Source organism: Rhopalosiphum padi, chromosome 2, assembly GCF_020882245.1.
Source record: "Rhopalosiphum padi isolate XX-2018 chromosome 2, ASM2088224v1, whole genome shotgun sequence".
In the NCBI taxonomy this organism is placed as follows: Eukaryota; Metazoa; Arthropoda; class Insecta; order Hemiptera; family Aphididae; genus Rhopalosiphum; species Rhopalosiphum padi.
In genome coordinates, this window is record NC_083598.1 from 5,265,600 (window position 1) to 5,284,140 (window position 18,541).

The window sequence follows — 18,541 nt, forward strand, 5'->3', positions numbered from 1 at the left end:
TATGTATAGGTAAGGTTTATTTAATATTGATTTTAAAGTTACATTGTGATCTGCAGATGTTATACAGAGTGATTCTTTTATTATGAAACATTCATTATTTCAAAAAGTATTCATATTTTTCTACATAGTTTCAAGTTGTTAAAAAAAAACAACGTTATTACTATATACTATATATACTTATTTTTTATATTTTTTTAAGTTTTTTACTTTTTTGAATAACAACACAAATTTTTAATTTTATATTCCAAATCAGAATAATTTTCTGAATATTTTAATACATAAAAATCGAATTTAGAACGAGTAGTTTATGAGCTATACGTATTTCAAGTTTAGATGCGCGGAGTTGAGTGGTACGGGGTTACCCCACAAAATGTTTGTCCACTACTCCGCTTGTCTAAACTTTAAATACGTAAAATCATAAACTACTCACCCTTTATTTGGTTTTTTTGTATCCAAATATTTAGAAAATTATTCTGATTTGGAATATGAAATTAAAACTCTATGCTGTCATTCAAAAAAGTAAAAAACTTAAAAAAAATATAAGGATAAAAAATATTTAAAAATATAATTTTATAATAAAAACGTTGTTTCTTTAACAACTTGAAACTATGTAAATAAATGTTTTCAAAAACGTGAATACTTTTTGAAATAATAAGTGTTTTATAATAAAAGAATCACCTTGTATTCTTGACCAAGAAAATAAAACATTATGTAGAATTTATTATATCCGGATGTGCATTCGTTTCGGTCTTGAGGGCTAGTAATGCCAGCAAACGGGTTCTTTAATAAGTTTATTGCTTGTTTCGAAGAGGGTTTTGAAGTCATGTAGCTGTTAATAAAATGATGTGGATTAATACATATCATATATAGGTAAATAAACACATAATTCTGTCATCATATGACAATAAAAAAAAAAATCGTTTTTAACACTTAATTTTAAAAAGACCGTATGTCATTATAATGTTTACAAGAAAACTACTGGACTAAACATTTAAAAAAAAAAATTTGTATGGGTTTGATTCATCGAATATTGGTTTATATGAACTGGAGGACAAAAAGTAGTAAGTAAGTATAGATTTTTATTTGGAGATACTACCAAATTATTTCTGATATCATTAGCAAAACCATAATATATGAACCATTGAACATATAATTCATAAAATTAATGTACGTAGATATTATTATAAATATTATAGATATTACTTAAATAAGTTATAATAACATATTTTACATCCAAGTCTAAAAGTATCCATAAGTACTAAAAAAAAAAAGAATCTAGACATTTTAAAATGCCATCTAGGGTCTATCAATATACATAAGAATTTAAAAGTTAAAATTCAGGTTTATCTTAATGAAACGTATTATGTTCACGTTCGATCATATTTTTATACAAATTATATATTAAAGTTATTATTAATTCAACAAGGAGCTTACTGGAATCGTTTTCATTGCGTCTACGTTTTCGTCTTTTAATTTGACTCGGTAGTTTGATCGTCGCAAGTATAGTCCAGTTTCTTTATTATCTTCTTTTATTTTTCGTTTTAAAAGTCTACCATGGTGGTAATGATCGACATTAAAACTTTCTCCGAATTTCACTTCCCTGAATATTATACCCCATCGTTCAACTTCCGGCGTAAGATTCTTAAAATTCTGTCTTTCAAGTCTTTTTGTACATGGATGCTGATAAGGTTTTTTATACTATTTGGAAATTTTTATTTTGTGAGAATTTGGAAATAACAGGTAACACAATAAGACAAATATTTTCTTACCGGCTTCTTGTTTAATTCCAATAATCTCTCTACCTCTAGTCTATTGCGTATAACGGGGGTGTTTTCGAGAGAATCACTTATGTCCCATGTTTCTATTTTGCCTTTAACGAGCCATCTCATTAATTTTATTTCTTCTCGTCTCTACAAAAATGTATACTTAACACGTGTAAACAAATAAATTTATTTATATGTTGATGTTATGTGTGTGTATATAATATAAACGTTCATAACTTTACGATATTTATAATTTACCGCAATTATATCTAATTTTTCAGCTATCATTCGTAATTTGGTCTTTTGCATTTTAAAATAATAGCGTTCCAAAGCAGAATTAGTTTTGACTTTTAATAAGCCTTTTGGAGCAACATGCCATAAAAAATTGTTCATTTCTCCATGCCTATAAAAATAATTAGTAAAAATAGAATTAATTTTTTTATATATACATAAATATAATAAACAATGTAATATAACATAATGTAAATGTATGTTCAAGAACTTGTGATTACCATCCTATTTCAATATTATTTTCTACTCTACTCTTTCGTGTGACTTTCATTTTTTTTTTTGACTTAGAATTTGTAAATTTGTCTTTAAAATATCTTTAATATAATCTTTAAAATATTGATTCTTAAATATAAAAAATTTAGATACGAATAATCATTTGTTTATAAAGTAAATATCAATTGGAAAATTGCTATAGAAACAATATAAATAAATAAAAATATATTTACCATTGATTTATTTATGATAAGTTTATTAGATACAGAGTTCAGATTTCAAGAGTGGTCTTCAGAGGTGAAATCTAAAGTTAATAGTCGTAGGTACTTTTACGCTTAAGTTTGTATGTGTGAGCACTGTGAGCTCCAGGTTAGGCATTTATCTATAGTTGGTAATTATTAGTTAAACTAAGATGCCATTCGTCCAGTTTTCTACAAAATCGATTTTGTTTTTTCGGTGTTACTCAAAAACGAATAATCGCAGTTACTTGACCACCTTTTGTTTTTACTTATATTTATTATACAATAATTATTATTTAAAAAAAAAAACTGGTTCGGTAAAAAATGAAAATTAAGTTTGTTGTGCGTGGTTAGAAATAGAAAATCGATGTTTATAACTTTATAAGTCAATACAAACTCGTTCATACAATTCTGAACTTTACTGTTTATTAAATTAAATTTTAAATATTTTTTTTTAGTTTTACAAAATTTCATTCAAGTGTTTAAAATTAAATAAATAGATTATTCGCTTATATTTATTATTATCTAAAAACAGTTTTGGAACAAATCTAGTTTAGCACGCGCAGAACACCGAAAATCGTGAAATTAACGTGGCTATAAGTTTAAAACTAATGATTTCCGTAAAAACTTTTTGCGCCATCATTTTTAAAACATTAAAATACATAGGTTTCAAAAGAAAAATATCGACATTTCGAGGGGGTGCTAAACTAGATTTATACTACAGTTTTTATGATAGATGTTATAGTATACAATATTTACAAATTGTGTTTCATTCATTTGACATTTAACGTTCAATTTTCTTCGAAAATGAACTACCAATAAGGATCGTTTTTTACTTTGAGTGCTGGTTTATTCAGCAATGTATTTGATCAAATGTTGCATTGTACTCGAAAGTAGGTATTCAATTTCATTACCATACGTGTGAGACCTATACTATACAAAGAGGCTGAGATATTTTAAATTGAATGTTTTTTTTTTTATAATTCACTTTGCATAAGTGTTCTAAAAACCCGACGTTTTTGCAATATATTATGGAAATTTTTTTAAAAAATCCAAAACAGGTACCTATTATTAATCTACCACAAAGAATGTAAGTATCCGGTACCTATGTTTATTTCCTTCGACATCCGTATAGGTCGTAGAGGAATATTAGGCAGAGTGGGAAGTCTAACCTTCAAAGACTTATAAGCCATATATAAATTAAATTGATTTTTCAAACTTCTACATTATATCATATTATTTAGGATTTGGTAATTAATATATACTTATGATTCTTTTTTTAAATTTAATAGTCTTAAAAAGTTGATTGAGAGAACTAAAAAAAATAACTTTTGCCCAATGTTGGGGCATTAAAATTTATTAATTTAATGACAAAAACATTATAATATTATATTCTATGAAAAACTTTGAAAAAATAATATAAGTATTAAATAATATTAGTTTCTAATAATACCAATAATATTTTATACTTTTATGTTTTATATCAGTTATCAGTTTATCACATTTTATATCTACGAGTTACGAATAAAATATATTTATTTTTAATTACGAGTATAATAGCCAATATAAGTATTAGATACCTATATAGGATGTAGGTAGTAATAAGTAATAACTATATAGTAAGTACTTATTTAGCTTATAGAGGAACATATTTTGTATCTAAAGTTTACACTTTAGCCTCCAATTTTTCTTAATTTCTAGGTCTGCCCTTGGTAATTATAAGCATGTCAGAACCTACTCAGTATGTTATACTATTGACATTTATAACTTCAGAATATAATATTATTAGTTATTATATTAATATTATCACAATTTAAAATTTGTATATAAACATGCAAACTTGTACAAAATTAAACCTTGTAGTTAATTTGTATTCTTGCAGCTCTACACTGGCTACAATTAAAATTTTATGTGAAGATAAAATTAAAAAAAAAAATTATTATTAGGCTTAATCACGTCTTCAGAATTCTCCGAAAATTCGTTGTTATATAGATATTTATCAACCAAAAAATGTGTAAATTCCACTATATAACAGATATAAATGAAATAATGATACATTGATAACTATTATATTATTTAAAGTGATAATATTATATATTATGTACATTATTAGCTCCACTCGTATTTTGTAAAATAAATATTAACTCTGTGAAGTGTTTTATCAGAATTGTCTTCACGAATCATGACGTGTTCAACTTAACAATATGAAATCTTTGGTAAATTCTTGTCTCTTGACATTTTTATTTTATAATACACATTTAAAATTATAGGAAGTATAAAATAAAATATAATACGCACATATATTACATAATTTAATTAACTTATATCTTCAAGTGTTGGGGAGGGGAGTTAAATTTAGGTTTATCTTATTATATATGTGTACCTACATGGTACGATTGGTATGTCCACAGAATAGATGAAATTATATTATTAATTATTTATCTATCCTGTGGTATGTGGTACGTCTATGGACGGGTATAATAAGTTATAAGTTATAACATATATAACATGTTATATTTAGACATTTTCTTCTGTGTATAAAATTGAGGTTTTATTGATTCATATATTGATACGATTTTTAGTTGCAAGTAAAAAAGGCGGAAAAGTTGGTACCGGTCTGATGAACAGTAGGTGTCAAGACAGGGTTACTATTATAGATAGGTCATAGGTATGTTAAATTTGAATTCAATAATATATCATCGTTGTATACAGACGTAGATCCAAAGGGGAGTGCTGGGATACCCCCTTGGGATGTTTCTTTCTAAAAAACAAATACTCTACATAACATGTTTTTTTCAATAGGCTGGGTACACTTTTAATAAAAAAAATACAAAAATAAAATAAAAAAATTGACAAGTTATTATTCCCTATATAATACTGATAATTGATAACCAGATTTGATATGTCTTTGTTATTTACTTAAATCATAATGAATATAGTATGCGTTAGAATTAAATTTTTTAAATAAAGGAATTTGTTTTAGATGTATTTTTAAAGTTGCTACTCCTTTTAAATATTAAACACTAAACCACATACATTTTGAGGACTAAAAAAAGGTCTTGCACTCTTGCCTTCATGATGGAGTATACAGAATACGAGACCTTAACCTTAGCACTTCTATAAAAAAAATCCTAAATCCACCACTGATTGTATATGAAAAATGATTCTGTGTGAAGACGATCCATCAGCCTACTCGTATATAACACTAATTAAGTGCTGGGCGCTCACAAATTGCCTCCTGTAATTTTTTTTTTTTTAAAGTTTCTCGAATTGTCGCCCGATTTCCAAAATATTATTCACTTGAATGGCCTCTTATTTTGGACCTTCTTGTACTGGAATCGCCTTTGATAATTATAATTAATCGATTTAGGTATAATCTTAGTTCTTACATATTATAGGAAATGTTTATAATTTTTATTTTTTTTTATTCGCTCTAATATGAAAGCTAACAAAAATAAAAAACACAAAAATTGATTCAGCTGAACTCAAATTTGCTGTGTAATATGTATGTTTGTAAGACAAAGACAACACGCGTGCGTGTTTATCGTTTGAAGTCCTCTTCAATGAAACATTTATGATATATGAACCCTAAACATAAAGTTGTATTTATATATTCAACAATGAACTTTAACAAAAGGATAACTACCATAAATCGTTTTTCGTTTTTATGAAATGACAGCATTTATGTATTAAATACGTCCGTATGTGTGTCGATTATATTATTTGTAACTGATTTCATAAACGTGTATAAACGAGTATCTATATGTATGTAATTTTTTTTTAATCACGAATTCTCAGTATTGAAAAAGCAGTGGTTAGAGAACTTTTAAGTAGGTATGTGCAAATAGATAAACAGCAGCAAATACTATTGTAAATATTATAACAGGTATAATGGTATATCGTGGTTCAGAAATTCAGATACAATTATATGCTGCTGAGATCATTAAATCTACCTGCAATAAACTGTAGATAGTGTATACTATAATAGTTATACATATTGTATATTTGTATACTTGCGTTGGTGTCTGGGGTCAACTCGTTTCTTGTCCGGTTCTCGTTTGGGCCGAATCGAATGTAAATTTGTAGTATTACAAGATATCTATACAATACATTTTTTACAATAGTGTACCTATTCCTGCAATGTATGATATATTACTTTATGTATGGGTACCTATAATTAATTTTTGTATGTAGATTTAAAAACATATGTTTATTTATTACTTTTTAACAACGTTTGTAAAGCTACACTGTCTCATTGACCACTGTGTGTGTATTTTTTTTGTGTCAGTGAAAGATTTATTGGGTATTCATGTGAGGAAGGATATACAAAAATAAATATGTTCATAATCGTATGTACACAATAATACAATAAAATTAATTTACTGAAGCAGAATATATTATTATCATTAATTTAGAGTTTGTTTTGGTACAACATACCTACACAAAAACACATTAAAATTACAAACGAAGACTAAATCATAATACAGCCCCTTGTACTGAGTTAAACCTCATACAATTGTATACATATGTAATTATAGATTATATTATATAGGTATATTCAAAATTAAATGAAACAATTAATAGAAATGACAAATCTACTATAATTTTGTTTTAAACAATAACTATCGTTTACATTCCTAACTATATTTTATTAAATAATATATAATAGACTAAAAAAATATGATGTATATAGACATAGTATACTATATATAGGTATACCTATAAAGATTCTAGAAAATAATCATTTTAGATTCTGAGCGGAGCGATATACGAATGTACCTATTGATTTTATACTGGATGTGTGTCTTTTTGTGTATGTGTAGTGTGTAAACGATAAAGAAGTCGATAATATATTTCAATTTTCAAAAATGGAATTGGTTTTGGATGGTAAATTAGATCTAGTTTATACTTTAAGGTGATAAAAATAAAAAATTCATAAAACATTTTTGATAATCGGGAAAACAAAAAAAAAAAATCTTTTTGGCGTAACTTAAAATTAATACCATAAACTTATTTTTGCTGTGTTACGGTATGTATGGAAAGATGCTATTATAAATTTCGAGTTATAATATAATTGATATAATGTTGTACCTATAAATTAATATTATTATAATTAAATACTACATTATCTAAGAAAAATTGTTATTATCTTACTGTAATATTAAAAGTAAAATGAATAGGTTTAATAACTTAATTTAAAAAAGCATATCACCAAATATACTTTGTGATATATAGCTCAGCCACATAAGAGTTTAAGGTTAGAAATATGACAGAATTCGTAAAAAATCGCGAAAATTAGCTAATTATTTTGTACACAGTTAGAAATTCATGAAAATGTTTATTTTTATATTTAAATATTGAAAATGTATTATAAGATTCTTCATAAATATCTAGTTCATTCTGAAACCATGAAATTTAAAAAATATACTTTTAAAGCAATTATTTTTTATAGTTATTTTAAAATTTGGACGAAATTATAACACTATTAATTTTTTGTTATAATTTAAAACATTATTCGTGGGAACTTTTTTTATATATATTGTATTATTATGAATTTTATTAAACCAATGAAATTTTCGATTTATCAATCGGTATTATCTATTTATAAATTCATAAAATTAACGTATTTTTCCTGTTTTATGATATTTACAGAAATATGTTATTAATTTTTGAGTTATATAAGTTGATATTATAATATACACCATATAGGTATGTTATTATAATAAATTAAATATTAATTAAATAATAATTGCAATATTTATGGAAAAAACTGTATTGACTTACTGTAATACTATAAAAGTAAGATAAATGACTAATAACAATATCAATATGTAATAGTATTATATGGATTGTATTTAGTGGTACATGACACTGACAGACGAACTACGCTCAGAATCGTTTTTCGTATACAATGATATATCATTGAATTTAAATTTTACACACCCATAATAGGTACTAACCCACTCGAATCCTTATGTACATCAGAGCTGTACCCACTTGCCAACCTTTTTTTTTTTTATGGTAGGTACGTACAATTTATTGTTGACAGTATATACTTTAAAAAAAAATATGTAGGTATACAAATGTAACGTAGGTAGTACAACAATATTGTAAATTTGTAAGTCAGCAAAATTCTTATAACTTGTAAGAATCCACAATCTGTTTGAGTATACTTGTATAATAGAATAATAATAGTAGATTGAAGATACAGATATAACTTACAGACATACAGATGGTTATGTGATATTTTTGTGCGACGGTGACATTTCTAACGGTAATTAACGTGTAGTAATTTTTTACGAATACAATTTGATCTTATGGTTATGTTAGTAATTTAGTATCTATATTAATTTACTAGATAAAGAGATACTAAAGCTATTTTTAATTTATGTATACATCTTTAAAATTGTATAATAGCTAATAGGTAAGAATTTAACAAGAACTTTACAATTTTTAGTAAATACTTACCTACTTATGTTGATTAATATTCATTATTTAGTGATAACTACAATAAGAAGAAAACAATGTATACTTATAAATTTATAATTTATAATATAGTCTGTCTTGAAACTTGTTTGAAAAAATATTATTTAAAATATATTATAATGTAGGTACTTACTACTTAGTAAACTATCTATAGGTACTATAACAATTCTAAATTAATATTAATTTATACTAATAAAATAATAAAATCAGATCAGATAATGAAAAACAATTTTTGATATCCATTATATACGCGGGCAGGGTATCTAAAACTTAAAAGATCTATATTGCTGTATATATATTTTATATATCTTGAATAGTTGGTATTAGTGACATAACATAACTTTGGCGTCTTAGCTATCTGTAAATAGTACGGAATGGTATATTTTTGCAATCGGCACCTACTATGTATAAAGCTAATAAATAATTATTATAGTTATTACATTTAATATTTATTGTAGTACCTACTACCTATACACATCTAATATGATACGGACATGTTGAATTTACGCACAAATAAAATTATAAGATTAGTAAAAGAAATTCCTTTCATTTTTTTTTCCAACGTTGGGGGTGTAATACACGTGTATGTACCTATACCGCATACTGTTATCGTTTATTCATATTTGCCTACACAATAACAAATCGTGTAGTATGCTCAATAGTTACTATTATATACCAGTCCGAAACACTGTAATTGCGCATTTTATGACGTTGGTCCGATAAAGTTGTAAATAATTCTCAACAGTCAGTAGAACACTGTATATACTCTGTATTCCTGAAGCACATTTAATTTTACACTTTTAACGAAAACTAGTAACTAATAACTATACTATTGTCTATTATTACTTTATTTATTAGCTATATACATATAAATTATAAATATACTTAAGCGTTTCATTTAGCTTTACATGACTTTGGAATTTTAAATTGTTACCATCATAATGCAGTAAGTTTATATTATCATTATTATTTGCTACCTATATTTTTACATACTATATTATACAGGTATCTCGTGTATCTGCTTGACCACAACCACTATGATATAGTACATAATAGTATGTATAATCGGATAATCCTAGTTTTAAAGTCATGTCCCGGTCGGTTATTTGAGAAGCTGAGAGAAAATATTTTACACTAGCTGCTGTGACTAAATAATTATATAAAATTTATAAATTTAAAAATTTTACTAAAATTTTACTAATAAATAATAATGTTTCTTCGTATTAATTAATAAATGTTTAAATGAAAAAAATGATACTTTTATAAAAGCGTTACATAAAAAACCTCTAATAATAAGTAGGTATATACGAGTAGTATAATATTAGTGTGTACCTACTTACGAACTAGTCAAACTACCCATTAAATAAATAACAATGGAATTCTATTTTTCTGCAATATATAATATACAAAGTGGGTGATTGTAAACTCTGCCAAAATACCGGTTAGATAAAAAGGTAATGAAAGGCATTTAAGGCTTAATGTAAATTCCGCTAGTTTTATTTTTTTTTCCTAGCTGTAATGGGTATATGGCTATGGCTAATGTTATAACTGTTATAAGGCTTTCCCACATTAAATACGTTGACATCCGTTTTGGTGACATAATATATCGACATTTTTAAATTTGATATGTAAAACTCAACAGTATATATCAACCAAATAATCTCATAAATTAAAAAAAAAATGATACTGTTACGTATTTAATTATTATTATTTGATTATTTAACGTAATATACACATTACAATATATGTCATTGATTTGTTCAGACAATTATTATTTTTATTTTTATACATTTTGTACTTATTATACATTTTTTGGCATATTACGTAGATCTAACTATTAATTAATGTGGACTATTATTATTATAAAATGTATGATTTTTTTTTTAATAATAATATATTATAGGTATTAATTTTATACTGTAACCTGATTTTTTTTCTGCCGCAGTTTATAAAAGCCCAAATAAAATAATAATTTAATAGTTTATCGCATGGACGAGGACATTAACAAGACAAAACTAAATAACCTTTTAAGTGTGAAATTATAAAATAATTTAATTGTTATTATGAAATAATTATGTATAATATATAGTTATATCATATTATTTAATATTAATTATATCATAGAGTAGGTCGTAGGTAAATATCTTGCATCTAATGTAGCGTAGTACATACCTATTACTAGGATTTTTTATTTTTATGTAAAACGCTTTTATGGATACAACTATAATAACTAAGTATATCCTTTTTTATTTATTAGTAATATTTTAGTATTATTTAAAATTTATAATTTTAATATATTATAATTATTAATGATATATAATCACAGTGATACAGTGTACATATTTTCTCTCGGCTTCTATTAAGAGGATACACTCAGTGGCGTAACTGGGAAAAAATCTAGGGGGGGGCAATGTATAATGAATGTAATATATTTATTATTATCAAAACCCTGACACCCCTCCCCCACCGGTTAAAATATATACCTTTAGCTTTCAAAAAATTGTCACACAATTACACCACTGGATACACTTATGGACTTATCCGCGTGTTACTGAGTTGTCTCCGTCTTATAAATGTAAAACAGCAAAAACTGAAAAACTGTATTGTGCATTTGTGCGGGATATAGAACCACACTGAGAGTAGTGATATGTAACTAAGATTTTAAATTTATATATAATATAGTTGAGAACTTTATCTGTGAAATGTCATTTTTATTTTTCAATATTAGGTACCTATTACTTATACGAAAGAAGTTCTTATTGTTTCAAAATCCATTATTTTTGTGTTTTTCAAACTTGAATAACTTTTTTTTATCGAAAAATTAAAACAATATTTCACAGCCAAAGCTTTCCTTTTTTGTGGTCAAAATTTCGTTTTTAAATTATGACTGCAGCCTTATCGATTCTTTCCCGCGCATAACAGTTTTTACCCTGTTTTACATTTGTTAGTCAACACAAATGGGTGTAGCGACAAACAGAATGACCGGCCAGGACACCGGAACGAATGGCAAATCTACAAATTACCTATATAATGTAATATGTATAATAATTTATAGCTGTATTTATGTAATCCACATTCTACTTTAATTGTGTATTTTCCTGTCAGTGGCGGATTCAAGAGGGGTCGGGGACCCTTGATAATTATATTAAATTTGTAAAGCCTAATATTAAATCCTAAATATTGTGTTTACAAAATTATATGATATGATATATAATAATACGAAAAATGTTGTGCCCCTCAAATAAAATTCTAGATCCACCACTGCGCTCGGCTTATGCATCACTCAAGCAATTTAAAAATAATATTCATAAATGCCTTTAAAATATTCCACTCTCGTTATCAATGATGATGATGATGATGAATATAAAAACAATTTTTTTAGTACGTTTAACCATGGTTTATAAATACTAGTATTTATAGCTTAACCTAACTATATATTATTTACTTAGATTTATAATCAATGGAGTACTCTGAATACTTAATAAATATTTGTGCGTTGCTTACATTTTATCTAGCTTCTAGAGAATGATTTACATAATTTGTATTATAGTTTTAAATATTATTAAATTTTTTATTATCTATAGAAACATTGTTGGTGATAATTCCATCCTATACGGACTTACACTTTGTACACTATAAGCGAGGAGAGAATAGCATAAATTCAAAATTGTATATTAATCACCCTCATTCAATAATTGCACCGAACAATTTATAATTTTATAATTATACAATATCGTGTACGTCACGTACATACATAACAAGAAGGTATGTATCATAGATGTATATTATTAGCTCATTATGCAATTATAAATTGAAATATCAAATTACAATATTATATATGCAATATGCTGGTTTAGCAGGTATGCACTAATATAGTTCACGACAATCGTTCAAACTTAAAAAAATTGATTTTTTTTCATATTTAGAATCGATGACATAATAATATATATAAATATATAATTTGTTTAAAGTGTTATTCGTGTCATTACGTAACACCTAGGTACCTATCGATACGTAAGCGGTGTTATATAGCACTAGGTATTATAGTATACTGTATACTTGTTATAATAGCAGTATATTATGCTCATTTCAAAGTGATGAGTAATGCAAATTCCAATATCCCACCATATGTAAAAATACACGTGGACCCATTGTCGCCAATCATGTCATTTCTATGTTTCTCCAAGTAGATATTAGATAAGATTAGTAAAATTCACCTAAGTGGTGGTGATCACGGGGAAAGGCTTTCAGAGGCTTGGCCTCCTCAAAATTTCATGTTTTTTGCACGTTTGACGTTTGATCAGTATTTTCATAATTTATTATTGGAACGATTAGTAATCATTTTTAATATAATTTAGAAATTATAATAATTATATAGTTAAGAAGTAGAGGTAAAAATGTATATCTTCTGAATTCCTAATTAGCAAAATTCCAAAGAAAAAACTACTCGCGTTTGGTAGGTATTTTGAATTTTGATCCTAATTATTATACCATATTTAGATGTAATTTATGTACCAGCCACAGCATCGTTGGCGTCATGTTATTATACGCTCCTATTGTAATAATAATATTTTTCATGCTCTGGCGTAGGTAGAAATCTGTAGTATTTATTAAAATGTCTAACGAGTAATGAATAATATTTAATAATACATTATTGCCTATATATTATAATTATAATTATTTTTAATTAATACTAAAATTGAACGATTAATGCCGTTTTGAATATTCATTATTATGATTTACGATTAAACGATGTCTTCTTCCGGCATACCCACAGGTTCAAATCAATAAATCCTTTTTTATCGTAAACGTTGTGATTATTAAAGTATAGACTTTAGAATTTAGATTCTAAATGTTTAAAGCAATCGCTTACCGATGTTTTGGGGTGGGAGTTTTGGAGCGGCGACAGATTGATAAGATCGAGGACGGCGTCGGCTGATAAGCGTTGTTTTGGCGGTGGCGCGAAGGGACTACAAGTAGATATTATTATTTATTATTATCATTGGCGTCGGCGTCGGTTGTCCGTGCGTTGAATATTGTCATTATTGTCTGACGCCGCCTGTGGGCTGTGACAAAAACGAAACGGCGCTGTGTTCGTTTGGCGGCGTATACAATTTTCTAACTCGGAAAATATACGTCGACGTCGGTCGGTACTAGCGGTCTCTGACGGTAATCGTACGGCGTGCGCCTTCCCTGTACTCGTGCAGTTGCCCGGCCGTTCGCCCCACCTACGTCATTTTAAGTCCGTTCGTTCGTCCGTCTGCTCGTCCGTCTCTCGACTATTCCTTTTTTTTTTTTTTGCTAAGGGTAAAGAACTCGCCGCCCACGCTGTGACGCTGAAAAATCGTTTTAATTCGGTCATTCCGCGAGGTCGAGAAGACGCGACGTAACTACAGTGGCGTGTTTTACACACCGACCCATCGGTTTTACCTATTAATTTATTCATTATTCATTTTTCATTTCTTCCTCATCAGTCGCGTGTTCGAAGTTTCGAACGCAAGTCACACAGGGTACGTTCATACGGCTACATCTGTTTTCGCTGAAACACCACTCGACGTCTTTGATCGATTACCTCCATCACCCGTACCCGGTGACCGTCGGGTCGTAGTCTGTCATTCGAATGTGTTACGGGATTCTTGTGGTCCTGTGACGTCTGACGCCGCTGCTGTGTTTACCCATCATGCTGGACATTCAAATCGACGATTGGATACGTGAACCCACTGAAGACGTGAGGTACAGCAGCAACTGCGGTGGAGCGACCGTCAGATCTTGGCGCAGCAAGTGCGATCCCGGTGAATGACGCCCCCCGACTACAACCCTCAAACGCCGCAAACGACCCAGGTGATAATGGCCGATCTCGTGGCCAGATTCAGCAAACTCGTGGGTTTGCACGGTGCTGGCCACAAAAAAGTTAACCATCAAGAAGATCCGGTCTGCACGCCTCTCCGCAGTAAGTGATTAACAATAATTATTATAATTATTAGGTATTATGTTGTTTTGACATTTTCATTTAGGTAATTAGGTACCTAATAATTTTCATAATATACTTACCACCTAATAATACTAATAAAATAAACCTCTGATAATTTTTGGTATTAGTTTAACATCTTTGGTGACAATTCCATAATTCCACATAGACAGCAGATGTTAAATGTGTCTTATGTTCTATATAAAATAAATAAAGGTTATGTATTCTAGTTTTAATTTAATTTTCATAGACACAATATACATTTTTTGAATTACATTTTTCCTATAGTTGAACTTAATCAAATTAAAATGTTGATGTGTAAGTATAACTTGAATAGTTACTGCTATCAAGAGCTACCATAATAATATCAAAAGAATGATTTGCAAAAATAAATCCGAATAATAAATTACTGAGGTAAGATCATTTAAATTGTATGCAATTTATTAGTCATGGAATAAGAAGTAGGTATTATTTTTTTTTTAGTTCATAAATTATGAAAAATAAATGGTTCTAGATCACTTTGTACAGTCAGGCATTAAAAGTGCGAAACGCGGACACTTTGTCCTATTATATACATAAAGTATATATTATAAATATAAGTTTTATACATAAGTAGTAATTAATAATTATGTATAGTGTTAATTATTAAAATAGAAAAAATAAAAATAAAATTGTTATAAAATATTGATTGTATTTGTATAATAATAATAAAAATAATAATCAATAATATCATTCAAACTACATGTAAAAATGTGTACAATATAAATAAGTCAAAAGGTAGTATAATATGAAAGTTTAGTAATAGTTTTTACTATTACAAATTTTTAGAATATTAGCTAATAAAAATAAAAATAATAACAATTTTAATAATTAACACTATACATAATTATTAGTTACTACTTATGTATAAAACTTATATTTATAATATATACTTTATGTATATAATAGTACAAAGTGTCCGCGTTCTGCAAAGTACCTTTTTACCCGACCGTACAAAGTGTCCGCGTTCTGCATTTTAAACAATGGACAGTACAATGTGACCGTTTACCAAAATAAATAGTCTTCTTCTTAACCAAAGAAATTGCTTCATTAAGTACCTAGGTATTTTTTAAATGTTATCTATATTTATCTACAACTTATGAGCATATGAATCTTCACTATTTTTAATATTGTATATTGTTTAATAATACCTGTCTTATTATCTATATTCAATATACCTAATCTTATAAAAAATTAGATTTTCAAAATTCTCTGATCAAAGCAATGAATGTAGGTACAGGTTTTACTTATGATTTTACTATGATGTATATAAAACACATAATATCAGAATAATTGTTCCAATATTAATCAAGATATTAAAAAATATGGAAAATTAAATGTTGTTTTTACATTGCAAGTCATAAGTTCCCAATTATTTTAAAATAAATTATTGTAAAAAACCAAAACAAAATTATGAAAATAGGTATTTTAGTATTTTTAGCTAACACCAATTTACGACAAAATCAATTTTTGTTAATGTGTTATCATTTAAAAGTAAATAACTGTAAATTCTTGGAATTTCACTAAATATTTATACAAGCATTTTTACAATATATTTTGGCTGTTTTGAACTATTTGTATTTTATATTAATTTATGTTCATCATTTTTTTATTTTAGTTCTTAAAAGGATGTTATACCCACATGTGTTTTCTCTACTTACTAGCATAACATTACAAATTTTTACATTTAGAGGAATACATTTTATTTTGTTGTTATCTAAGTTGTTATTAATATATCAAATTGAAGTAACCAATTATCAAATTTACTAGTAAAATTATTTTTATCTTATAATTTTTTAACAAGTTTTGCATTACAAGCATTGAACACTTTTTATAGATTTTAAAATTTTTCGTAATTTGCTTCTACATTTAAAATTTTTAAATAGTAGAAATATGAATATATTATGTTAAAATTGCAGTTAAAATAAATATGAATTTAATTATGCAATAATTTATCATTGAATTTAAATTTAACATGTTTATTACAAAGACTAACTCAATGACAAAAGATATTTTGGAAACCTTTAACTAAGCAGAACAATTTATCCTTTTTTTGTTGTTTAAAAACCATATTTGACTTATTAAGTCTATCTTAAGAGCATTACTTTTTTGTTCCAACTATTTCCTATCTTCCATTTTGCTAAGATTAACATTTTTAAGTTATTATCTGAAATAAATGCTGACAATAAAAACCAATTTACTGAAAGGATTGGTTTGACTAGTTAAAAATCATCCGCTATCTGAGATTACTCATGCATATAGTTATAAATCAACTAGGTAAATTAATTAATTTTAAAGATACATAAATACTAAAAATGCATTTGTAATCATAAATTTATAATTGTCAACCAATAATAACTATTATTATTTTTATTATATAAACTTTGTTAGGTTCAGTATTTTGTCAGTTTGCCATCTCTTTCATAATTTTTATGTAGGAATATATTTTTAAGACAATTTTCTGTAGTTCTGTATTATATTTCAGTCATACATGTATCCTATGTATATGTATATATAAACGTTGTATCAATTTTCTTATGTTTTCTATTGATAAAAGCCTAATTATTATTTATTTTCATCTATTTATAAATTTTTCAATTCAAATTTGTACATATTGATTAATTTTATTTTTCTAGAATTTTATTTAAAGTTCTATATGATTAATTTTTTTATTAATTCAATTTGTGGCCACAATGGCCATTGGGTGATATTGATAGGTTGTACATTGCATTCTATGATTAATATTATCAAGAAGTCCGCGCATTGTTTGTTTTCTTTTTCTGGCTTACACACAACATATAAACAAAACGCATTCATGCATAATAATCTTTTTTTTTTGTATTTTTAAGCAAATTTTGAGTAAAATCATTAATAACAAAAATTATAGGGAATAATATTTTTGAAGGTTTGAAATATTGATTTATCTAAATATTGTAATATTGTTTCAAAAAAATGTATCATTCATTTCAATTTACAAATATTATACTTATATGTCAAGCTATCGCCTATCAAACATATTATCATCTAAATTTTGTTAGTAGGTAATTCTAAGATCACTTAAAAATCATAAAGAACAATTTATTTGACTTATTTGAATAAGATTTATGTATAGGTTTATCATTGTGTGTGTCTGAATGAAAAAAAAATATTTTGCTGATATCGTCTTAAATTTAATTCTTATAAACTTGTTTTTTATTTATTGGCTTAAACACTCAAAAATATATACGAGGAAATATACTATTTAATGTACTTATCTTTAACCTGATTATCTGTACAATGCATAATTTTTAAATGGTTTTGTTTTATTATTTAATAATTAATGATTGAAGTGTTTAGTAGTGTGAATGATTCACATGATTTTTTTAACGATATTATAATAGTATAAATTCAATTATATATCATAAAATGACGTCAAATGAGTAATAATTGATGAGATTTAATAATATTCATTATATAGGTATTTCAATTTTCTTATTTTCAAAAGTGTTTTGCAATTCCAATGAATTTTATTAGGTATTTTTTTGTAAGTAGTTTTTCATAAG

At 26.4% G+C, this 18,541-nt stretch overlaps 2 protein-coding genes across 7 annotated transcripts in view; one reads left to right on the forward strand and one right to left on the reverse strand.

Annotated features, from left to right (window-relative positions):
• On the reverse strand, positions 1–14,176 carry LOC132923334 (uncharacterized). Of its 5 annotated transcripts, XM_060987253.1 has the most exons (6): positions 9,126–9,185; positions 8,975–9,011; positions 2,022–2,166; positions 1,770–1,910; positions 1,435–1,698; positions 1–829 (listed from the first exon to the last, which is right to left on the reverse strand). In XM_060987253.1, the coding sequence occupies exons 3-6, from the start codon at positions 2,154–2,156 to the stop codon at positions 758–760; spliced, it is 612 nt and encodes a 203-aa protein (XP_060843236.1). In that variant the 5' UTR covers positions 2,157–2,166; positions 8,975–9,011; positions 9,126–9,185; the 3' UTR covers positions 1–757. The 5 variants fall into 5 exon arrangements, with proteins under 5 accessions (XP_060843236.1, XP_060843233.1, XP_060843237.1 ...); XM_060987250.1 differs by lacking the exons at positions 8,975–9,011; positions 9,126–9,185 and adding an exon at positions 13,866–14,176; XM_060987254.1 differs by lacking the exon at positions 8,975–9,011 and having other exon boundaries at positions 9,126–9,199.
• LOC132923332 (polyamine-transporting ATPase 13A3-like) overlaps positions 9,703–18,541 on the forward strand; it is a 22,384-nt gene continuing 13,545 nt past the window's right edge. The window contains exons 1-3 of one of the 2 annotated variants that reach the window (XM_060987247.1): positions 9,703–9,938; positions 12,577–12,757; positions 14,467–14,942. In XM_060987247.1, the coding sequence (XP_060843230.1) occupies positions 14,789–14,942 (154 nt within the window). In that variant the 5' untranslated portion in view covers positions 9,703–9,938; positions 12,577–12,757; positions 14,467–14,788. Of the gene's footprint in view, positions 9,939–12,576; positions 12,758–14,188; positions 14,943–18,541 lie in introns of those variants that run through there. The other variant, XM_060987246.1, reaches the window with a different exon arrangement.